The following is an 11,379-nucleotide window of genomic DNA, read 5'->3' on the forward strand; positions in this document are numbered from 1 at the left end:
GAGGAATTACAGTTTAGAGATGGAAGAAGTCTATCTTACAGCTTCTACAAAAGGAGAGCCATGGCAGAAGGACAGAAGTGCTACCAAGTGCATTTTAAAGCAGCCCCTCTTGTCAGCACACGGTAGCATTTTCTTAGTTTACAGCAACAGGAAAACATCGGTCTGTTTCACCCATGGGATCTGATAACAGTCAGAGGGGGAGGAAATCTCAGTCCAGCGGCGACTTGTCAAATTTGGCAAGAAGCCTTTGAAACACAAACCAGAAGCCACACGAGCTTTCAAAGAGAATGACTCCACTGTGAACACGACTGAAATGTTTTGCAGAAAAAAAAATTCACATGATTCTTAGCACAGCACAAGTTTAACCAGCCCCCGGGGGCATGAACGGTAGGGCCACTCTATTTTAATCTTAGAAAGTTGCATTGCCACTCAGACATTTCGGCATGGTTTGTCTCATTCGCTTTTTGGTCCGTCCAATTAATTCCATACTCACGCATTAATAGTTGGTATTGCGTATCTTCCCGTGTTGGTCAGCATAGCGCCCTTTGTATGGGGACCTTTCACCTCCATCGTGAAACTCCTCGGGATTCCTGTGCTCTTTATAATTCTGGGAACAGACGCAAAATTTTTGTCCTGTTGAGAAAAGAAATGCAGACATATCTCACCTTAAGACCCACACTTCACACAATGACATTTCAATGATTATTTTAGGCAGCAAAAGCCTTTAATCCTCTCCTTTCACCTAGCGTAAGGGCTGCTCGACTGAAATAATTTCCTAACTGAATATAGCCAGGATGTTCCAAAGGCTTGAGCAGCATTTTGAACTCATTTGACATTCTTTGCCTTAACTTCAGGTTCCTTAAGGGTGAACTATCCCTTAGCTCACCCTCCACTCAGCGAAGAGGCACAAACCCACTCCTCCTCCACAGCGCAATTCAGAGGGAGAGCTTAATTCGGTGCTCCGAATCAGTCACTGGAGAAACTTATATTCACCATCTCTATGGGAAGGGTGAATTCCTGCCTCCTGCATATACACTCAGTGACTAACCTTCAGTGGCATGAATACTCAGCCAGAGGCTTGTGTAATTAAACCACGCAAACATTCAACAGATGGGGTCAACAGAAACATCTGGGCTTCATAGGAAACACTAAAAACTGCCAACTCTCATTAAAAAGAGGTAAAACCAGAAACATTTCCAGTAACATTGCAATATATAACGATATGCATGAAAGTTCACAGAGGGAGATCTATGGACATACTTAACATCCATGACCTAGAAAAAAAGAATATTTTCATTTATACTTCCAGGTTTCCCTTGAGTTTTGAAGGGCTTTGCAACATTGCCATATAACCTCTGTATTTCACCCCAAGAGAAACAATTCCTCATATGAGTATTCATCTCTCTGTTACGTAACTGCCAAGGGAAAAAAAATTAAAACCTAAGTAACACCAGAAGTCCCTCGCAGTCTTACCCCATTTGTTGGGCAGTTCTTTATATAGTGGCCAGGTTTTCTGAAAAGCAAGTCTATGATGGTGGAGGTGGACCCAAGGGTTCCTTCATGTAACTAGACGTTTTTTGGGAAAAAAAGAAAAAGGTATGCCCGTGTCTCTCTTGTTAAAACAAACATCTCTACAATTTTTCCATAGTCTGCAAAGAACAGATTTGGCATTATCAGCACTTACTTGATTGGGTCATATTCATGGCAAGACTGTATCATCATGGCTTTGATTTTATCTTCTTTGGAGGCACTGGCTTCAGCCAGATTGGCAGTCTGTTCAACAGGCAATTATTTGACACGCGCATTAGAAACACATTTCAGCCCACACAGCCGAAGACAACGCCACTCCCCCGATCCTGCAAAGAGCAGCACAACGCTGGCTGAGGCTGCATGGAAACAGCTGCTGATAGAAAACAGAGCCGTGCTGAACATGTTCTGGGGAGTCCTTACGCCATTGCATGGGGTTTATGGGCCTGGGAACCTCCTTGAAAAGAGCCTTCTTGGGCACTCAAAACCTGGGGCTCTCTTTGTACCTTACATAAAGACTCCGGTAACCAATCCCATTTGCTTCCAAGTGGACTGAAGCTCTGTGTAGAAAAAATTACACTGTCCAGTACTTTTAGGCTGATTTTTAAGCCCCAGACTATTTGAAGGAGAAGATACCCACTGTACGTTGCTTTGAGAAAGATGTATGCCGGCACCGTTATTTACGTTGTGCAGCACTAAAAGGACACACAGCTTAAGAGTCGGGGAAGTTGTTTCTGCTTGCTGAAATTCAGCTTCAGACACAGCAGCATTAAAAGAAATCAAGCTTTTTCTAATCCCCTAGCAAGACAAAAGATTCTTTCCAGTAGAAATCTGACCATCGTGTGCTGTAGGCACTCCAAAGTGCACGTTCCCCACCACTAACTTCTTCAGATGAAGTTATAATAACTACAGCAAGCAAAACCTGCAGGTTTTTTTCCAGCTGATTGTGTCCTTTTAACAGACAAATTGCAATATAAACCTTATGCAGAACTAGATCTTCAAATTATTGGAGCCAGCTGATTCTTTTTAAGTACTATTTGTTCACACGTTTTTATTCCACACTGCTCCAGATACCAGCAGGGTCTAAGGGAGTGACTGTAACTGATTTGGACCTTCAAGCACCTACCACTCACATCAGCCACTCATGGTTTTGGTGTGAGATGCATTCCTGCACAAAAGCAACCAACTAGTTTCAACATTTGATTCAATGGTTGTTTCCTATGCACGGTTTTTTCTCAACTGTAACATCATCCAGATCGACCGCTATGAAATCATTTCCATTAACATTTACAGAAAACTTTACCGATCCTTGACTAACTTGTTTGAACCCAAACGGTTTACAGAACCAAGCACACGTTTAGGGACAGCACTAATGGAGACCCAGTTTCTTTTGGTGGCTGCCTTCCAAACAATGTATTCGGGGTTTTCGGGTTTTTTTTTCTTTGTTTGTTTTTCCAAATGTACACCATTTAATTTCTGCAGTGAGAGAAGGAAGAAGTTACCAGTAGGAAGAGATTTCTCTTTCTTGGCAAAGAACTCCAAGCTTTACTTTCAGAAGAAAGAAGCAGCTCCTCTGCATTAGGCCCTGCCTTCTCTAACCTTTCTAACTTTAAAGACTAGTAAGTTCATTGCCTAGCACTGCGCCTTTCACAAAGTGCTTTCCCAGACAAAGTTACACATGGTTGAGCACAAAATGCGCACAGTTCCATAGCAAAACATGGCATTACAACAGTTTCAGAAGGTCACATCTGCTACCATGCCACACATACACACGTTGGCATATTCCTATCAACAATTAGGCACATTTACACAATTTACACAGTCTGCTTTCAAACAAATTAGATTGTGTTGTCCACTGTATATATACCACAATTTATGAAATTGTGCAACATTCACAGAATGGATCTAGAACTATAACGACTAGAAATTCAAAAACAGCCATGCAATTCTCCATGCTCCAGAAACGCTTCCATTTTGGCTGCTGCAACCCCCCCTGAAATGTCCATAACTTACAGCCAGTTAAATTCTTATGTAAAAACTGTGTTAGTTTCTTTCCAACGCAAAATCAACAAAACGTTCGAAAAACGGTAAACAGCTGCTGAAATGCTGCTTCCTTGTGTCTTGAAGATGAGTTATACTGCAACATTACGTTGAGGCTGAGAAGGTACTCCCCTTCTATCTTCCCAAACTGGCAACTCCTCTTTACAGGACAGTATCAAAATATACACGCAGTTTAAAGTGAAAATAAATACTTTACATCATTATTAAAAAGTAAATTAAAGCTGTGTTCACATTACAACAGTTCTCCAGCTATGGATCACAGTATAAGATTTAAAACTACAAAGCAAACAGGTTTGGGGTTTTTTTTAAGTATTTCACCAGAAGATATATATATATACCTTAATAAGCTGGGCCAGAGAAATGGATGCAGAAGAGTCATCAATCTGTTCCCAAAAAATTAAACACAGATTCAAGTTCTACAATCCAAACATAGCAATACTTAACCTCTACTGTACTCTGAAAGGCGGCCCGATAACCTCCGAGTGTCACTGAAAGAGGCATTTCCAACCTAGTGTCACTGGCGCTTGTTCAAAACAAAGTCCACGCCTACGACAGCTTCAGAGTGCCGATGTGGTTAACGAGAAGAAACTCAACCAGCCAAACCCGCCTGAGATCAACTTCTTGCTCCACAGAATCTCAGAGAGGGACCCTTGTCAAATGCTCACAACTGCTGAAAAGTCAAAGGGGTAAGGAAGCTGTCAAGTTGCAGCTAAAAAGGACTTAAAAAAACCCCTGGAGTTTATTTGAGAAGGAAGCATCACTACAGGAGACTTCTTTTCAGTGTAGTTTGTCAATTAATCAGCTCATGTCTCATCATGTATAAATGCACATGGTTATGCTTTTACAAACACAGCATAGTTGCCTGGCAAAATAAGTATTTCCTTGGGTTACTTATTTATATTTTACCAGCAGCAGGACAGTGTTTTCAAACCTGAAGAAAAATGCTGCCCCTTTTCCAAAGGTACATTCAAAGTGGTGGTAGACTGAAGAAAGGCTTCGCCTTTGGGAAAGTAAAGCAGCAGGCGACCCTGAAGTCACCGAGCTCCAAACATGTACTGCAGGCAGAAGGCAGGAAAAATGCCAGGCATTTTACCCACAAATGCACCAGGCTCTAACCTTGTGCCAAAGCCTGTACACTGGGTTTCAGGTATTTTCGTTTGCAGACGAACTGTTAAACTAAACTGCTTCATCAGGTAAAGCGGAAAGATCAAATGCAGAGCTCTACAATACCACTTTGCGTAGCAACGCTATTGACATTCACGGCAAGGTATTCAAAACACTTATGTACCCAGAGGGGCCCAAACAATAGCACTTCAATTTCACAGCTCTAGGAACAAATACCCAGGTATTTAAGGACACGAAAAGGACTCATTCAGCTGCACAGAACTGCCCTCCAAACATAAGGGATACGTTGGTTTTGGTATTTGTTTGAACCCCCAAGGCAAAAGTAAGAAACAGTCCCAACTTTAACAATCACGGTTTCTCAGTGGGTTTTGAGAACATTTTCAAAAACCGTGAGGCCAAAACGGATTTAAAACCAAAAGCTAAGTGATACACAGTGAAAACGGCAAAAAATACACTCCAAACCATTTTTATTGCAAGAAACAAAAAGCACACGACACCCTATACAAACATACATATTGCTAGCTAGAGACAGACAGATGTAGAACAGGGCACCATGTTCAGTTGGGCAAGCCTCGCACCTACGTGATCTCAAAATGATCGTACATTATCTGTACAACTCCAAGTCATTCAGGAAGTGTTCCAGCAGATTCAATATGAAATACAATGCACTCCTAGGCACAAATACCAGGATTCCCATTAGGACTGTGCAAACGATGGCATTACTCAGTCTTCATGATGCTGAATCAAATCCATTCTATTCACAACATATACTGCGTTTTCCTGGAAAATATATAAATATATTAATACAAGGCTACATTGTTTAGAATGAAGTGCAGCGTCTAGCAAAAAGTCTGAGATTGTGTTTTACACACTGCTTTTGATGTTCCGCTCACTGGCTCAGTTGGACTTCTGGAAGAAGAAATACAGGGGATCAGAACTTAAAACACAGCACTGGTACCCAACATAAAGCGGTGAAAACAGATTCTAAAACCTGAACATCCAAACATTATGTTCTGATAGTCTAGTGAATGTGGACATTTATTCGTACACAGAAACTGTTCTCTCTTGGTCCATGCAGTGCAGCTAAAAAAACCCCCAACAATCACACTTCTACTTTGTCACAAATTACTCGAAGACTTACAGATAGAGAACACAACAGTGCAAGAGGAAGCCCTCAGGTATTTTGTCTCTGCTACATCAGTATCAAAAAGATGAAGTCTGTCCTACAGCTTTGTGTTCTCCAATCATCAACCATCAAAACACAAAGGTCACTTTAGCCAATCTCTGTACCCCTAGTATTCCAAATAGGTACCAGGTAGAGTACTTGAGTGTCTGAGAAAGAACAGTCATAGCCTAGACACGTCCAAGTGCAAGTCTACTTCAGTGAAAAAAAATCACTCATCTGACAAAGAAATAACAGAAATGTCAGCAGCAGAGTCTTTAGAACAGTGTTTCTTTGTGGGAGCCTGAGCCCTGTGTTCAGATGTCTACCATACTTGGCCAGGAAAGGGCCAAAATACTACATGTGTTCCATACGCTACATTGACTAAAAATAGCAGTAGATATGTCACCTGAAAGCAGTTCCGAGGCTTTTGGGTGATTTAGGAGCCCTGTGACAAAAAAAAAAGTCTTGCTTGAAGATAACCTTGAAAATGCTACAATATAATAGGCGATATTTATTAAGTTTGAAAACTTGCTGAGATTCCACACACTCATTCATCTGTACCTGCATGCTGCTCACCATGACTCAGACATGCAAGCGTTGATGTCGTTAGCAAACAATTCATACATCACCCAAAGTGTCCCATGAGCAGAGGCAATGCAAAGGCTGCTCTGGAATTTCTGTACAAATGGAAAGGCTCGTGCTCCCTGCCACTGCTAGAACACCACCGGGCTGGCAATTACAGCCACGCACCTCCGGCAGATGAGGAAGTACAGGGAAATACTTTAGATTACCACGCAAGGATTTCTTCATCCATGTCCCTTGAAGAACATACTACAAGGCGAGTAACGCATTGCTGAAGGCCTCTCCACCCTGACAGCATGCATTCATCATTCCCAAACAGGAACCACTCTACCGGTTCTTTCTGCAATGTTTCCTGCTGAAGGAACAGAAAGCTAAGCTGCCCGGTTAATTTTCAACGGGAGAACAGCAGTGCCATTCTTTCTTTATCCCCACAAACAGGTATTGCTTTGAGCTTTGATGCCAGCAGCATCTCTCCTCTCCTTTCAGGGCAGCATTACAATACCAGGAGAGGGCGCCATCCAACCAGAAACGGAGGATGCATTGACACGACAGCACTAAGCATACGCATTGAAATTAACCCCAAAACAAGGCCACGTTTATAAGCACGACGCTGTGGTGTCCAGAATTACTCGGTAGTGCCTGAAAGCACTGCGACAACTCCTGCAGTAATATGCCCAAAGTTTACATGCAGAGCCACAGAAATTCGGGGTTTTTTGCTTGCAAATGCTTCCTGGGTACCAGGATGCTGCTGTACTGTCTTTTTGAGACTCCCTGTAACTCATCAGGCTACTTTATTTCTTGAGGACCAACATCAGAAAGACAGGGCAAAGCCACAAGCGAATAATATCTACTAATTGCGGTGGAGAGGCATATCTTAAAAGCAGCTGGAAAACATGACCAGTCAAACAATGGTAATGTAGCTGAGAGAGAACTGGACTGCATGAATACCTAAATGACAGCATTAATCCGCTAGTCAGGATTGCATTTGCATATCTGTCATTTTAATCAGGACACCCAATTCCCTGTCCTCCATCAATCTCAGCAATATAGAGTTAAAACCTGGAGCACAGAGACCAGCTTAGGGTAAAAACAGACTTAGAAAGAGAACTAGCAACATTTGGTAACATGTGAAACCGCTTACTGAGTTTCAAGTTTGGAAAGGATTAACTATTCCTTCATCGTACTCACACAAAAGGAAGTACGCTTTAGGATAGTGTTGTTTTTATCTTGCCTGAAATGGACATTGTCTTTAGGAAACTAGCAGGAATCCCTTAGGAGTGGAACTTCTTGTTTGCATGGTTCGCCAGCTGGCAACCCTTGGTCTCTCCTCTAGAGCTAGCATGCAAAAGACCCCGATTTGGGGCATAAGAATACCTGCCACATCCCGCCCCCCCCCCCCCCCCCCCCCTTCCCCAAATGCAAGAAAGAGTCAAACGGATACATTAAAATCTATCCCAGGACAACAAAAATTATCAGCAGCTTTAACAAGAAAGATACAATCGGAATGCCTCTGTAAACTAATACCCATTAAAAAAGTTAACACATGGAAACCCCTGACAAAGACTACAATGCTTGTTGGATACTTACACAGCGTATGTTCTGCTGGGAGCTTTAACTCCTCCAACAGGGATTCTTCTAACAACGACCGAGGAGTGCTTAGGAATCAGGGCATTATCAGCGGTGTATTCTGAAAACAACATAAGCACAGAAAACACATTAGTCAATTTGTAAGAACGTATTTTGATATCTAATTACATAGCACTTCAGAGAATCCCTTTGAGATAAAAAAGCCAAATTTGATATCTAACATCGAGCTTCTATCATCTCAACACCCTAACAGTACAGTTCAAGAAACCTGCAGGTTTGATAATCAAACACAAGCAGCAAAATTGGTCTCATTTTTTTAAAACAGTTTGAATGCCAAGAGCAAAATGCTCTCAAGGGGCACTAAAGGAGACGCTGCTAATGCATGAGCTTCTTTCCTGATCTAGCTGGAGTTGCTTTTGCTTCTGTTAGGCTACAAACCCAGGAGCTCTTTGGAGAAAAACGAACCGCAGCAAAGTCTCACCTGCATAAGCCAGACTCTAAAGTCTGACTAGCTTGGCCTGCAACAGAACAGGCACTGCGCCAAAGCATGAAAACCCTGCGCCATTGCTTCAGTAGCTGTTAACTAAAACCGATTCACCTACGCTGCCGGTGCTCCGGACGGACAGAACACAGAAGAGAGCCTGCCATCGCTGCCTATTTCTTGGAGCTCAGGCCATCAACAGCCACACTTCTCAGCTGCCCAGTGCTTTACATTTCAGTGGAAACGACACTGGCAGGGCTAGAAGTTGGATCGCAGAAATGTTGGGCGTTTGTTGAGCTTGCCTTCACAAGTGGGGCAGAATGGGCTCCAACTAACCTGCTAGCTCCCCTCTCAAGCTCATCATCTCGTTTGACTTCACCAAAGGGACGTGAATTCTCTCCATTCACTGCTTGCAGAGCAGAGACCCTCACAGGAAATTCCTTACGAAGACAGCCTCGGAAAGCCTCTTGAAAACAGCGTGTGCCTGAAGCTCCCCGTGCTTTGCCTTGGCTTACACCACGTCAGTCTTCTGAAGAGGAGGAAAGCCTTCTGACCTTTTACATATGGGCCCCAACAAAGAAAGCCGACTACCCGACGCACTTGGAGCGAGTAAGCTTAAAATGCAAAGATCGCTCCATGAGAATGGTTTTGACTTTGTACTTACACAAGCCGGCTACGACTAACTATTTTCAGGCACTGTCAGCAGCCATTCCCTGTAATCTGCCTACAGTTTTAAATATTAAAAGCCCTTACCTTTGCAGACCGAATCAGAGCCATGGTCTGAAAACCAAAGATGCTGCCTATCTAGCCAAGCTCTCTCAGGGTGCTTTTGCTCAGCGATCACAAACAAAATAGGAATAGTTCACAATTTATGCTCCATAAATGCTTCCGTGTATTATTCCTAGAAAGGGCTACTAGTAACGAAAACAGAAGCTTTTACAGATGTCATATCCTGAAACCAACCCCTAGAGCTCTCTTCTCAAAAGGAAAGTCTAACCATGACACAGCCACCTGTCGAGAAAGGCCTGCCCTGGGCAGGGAGCTTTAGGGCCAACCACTTCAAAGGCTAGGGCTGAACTTACAGTTCCTGCAGCGTACCTATTATTCTGTTTACGTTTTAATACATCGAATGGGAAGAGGGAAACAAACAACACTACACATGTTAAAGAAAAACCTGTTGTAAGAGTGTCACAGAACCACAGGGGAAAAAAGAAAGAAATTTACAGTTTAAGGAAGGAAAACACTTTACAAGTCTTTGTGTTTCTGAAAACTCACATCCCAAAGTCTTTAATCACATTCAAACTTAGCAAGATGGCAGATTACCAAACTGAAAGATCCTACTAAGTAATATGAAACCATGATCATCTCTGAGAATCACGCACCAAGTCTTAGATTTAAAAGCATTTAGGACTTCTCTAAGAACATTTCTTACGTATATTCCCCATAAATGTTCTGCCATAAAACTTCAGGGCTGCCCTGATACGGTTAGCACATAGTACCAGGGAAAAAACCCACGGTTAGAAATGAACTGATGCTCAATGGCATCTGAATGACAATGTCTTTGGTGTAGAAAAGAAGTTTTCTAGTAACAAGAACTTCCAAAGTATAATTTAGATACAGAGAACACTCACGTGCAAGACGGCTTGAAAGGGTCTGCCTAGATTATAACTCACAGACACATTCTTGATCCAAAATGTTGCTAGTGAGCAGCTTCTGCAAGAGCCACAAAAGCAGTTTTCCAATGCAGTGGAGTAAGCCAAGTGGAAGACAAAATTACGTCACCAAACCCACTTCTCTTCTTCAAATCAGCCATCTCTTCTATTTCGATCACTTTCAGCTTTCTCGGGCACATTTCAGAGAATTCTGGCAGGTTTGTTATTACGAGATATCCTCCCACATTTCCTTATCATTTGACCTAGAAGAATTCCAGGAAACCAGGCCTTTTGTAAGCACTCTATGTCGCACATCAACCACGTATTCTTCTACGCCTAGCTCCGCGTCCAAAACACAGATCAGCAACTACAAAAAGAAGCAGCTCTACTACAACTACAAAAGAAGAGCTCTCTGAGGCCCCCCCAACACAAGTCACAGCTACCGATCGTGGCCGAATCCCACCACCGCTTCCCAGCCCGCTTCAGGCCCGGCGCTGCTTGCCCTCCCGGTCCCCCCGCACGCCGGCGGGATGGGCCCCAGGCTGACTCACGCTACGTGAGGACGAGACACAAAGAGCAGAGCGTGGCTCCCGCGGGCCATGGCCGCTGCGGGGGAGGTCTGCGACGCCTCCAGCCGGGCGGTCCCCGAGGACCCGCGCCCGCCGTCCCCACGCACCTTCTTCGGTCTGGGCATTGGTGATCTGCAGGTCGCAGTTGGCCGCCTTCAGCTTCTCACGGCCCATGATCTGGCGCTTGAGGTCACACAGGGAGATGTGGAGGCCATTGAAGGTGACCGTATCATAGGTCAGCTTGGAGGAGAACTTGTAGTGGATGCACGACATGGTCGGGGCCAGGCAGTGCCTGCTCCACGATGGCGTCTACCGCAACAACTCTGGCCTGCGACCCTCAGTGATGGAGCTGGGCCGCGGTGGCAGCACCCGCCCGGCTCCACCTTGCAGCCCAGGTGGGCGGGCGGATGACGGGGAGAAGCCCCCACGGCCCTGGCTCAGCCTCCGCTCCCTCTCTCGCACGCAGCGCTCCCAGGCCCGACCGCTCCCTACGGCGACTCGGGTGCCCCTGCCTCAACATTCTGCCAAGGGGTTTCCCAGCCAACAAACTGATAACAGCTCCCCACAGTCACCTTTTTCTCCTTTTCGCCTCCCACCTGATGCTGGTCAAGCTCCAGGCACCTGCAGCCA

At 44.2% G+C, this 11,379-nt stretch overlaps 1 protein-coding gene across 1 annotated transcript; it reads right to left on the minus strand.

The window, feature by feature from the left end:
- Nucleotides 1-5,245: 5,245 nt before the first annotated feature.
- LOC309603489 (E3 ubiquitin-protein ligase RBBP6-like) lies at nt 5,246-11,022 on the minus strand (the record flags this gene model as incomplete). The annotated part of the gene is made up of 3 exons (XM_082338322.1): nt 5,246-5,493; nt 8,048-8,147; nt 10,857-11,022. 3 exons carry the CDS (start codon nt 11,020-11,022, stop codon nt 5,472-5,474), a joined length of 288 nt encoding a protein of 95 aa, XP_082194448.1. The 3' UTR covers nt 5,246-5,471.
- Nucleotides 11,023-11,379: the final 357 nt, after the last annotated feature.

The sequence above is a fragment of the Platalea leucorodia genome (genome assembly GCF_965183815.1).
Source record: "Platalea leucorodia genome assembly, contig: HAP1_HAP1_SCAFFOLD_113, whole genome shotgun sequence".
Classification (NCBI taxonomy): Eukaryota; Metazoa; Chordata; class Aves; order Pelecaniformes; family Threskiornithidae; genus Platalea; species Platalea leucorodia.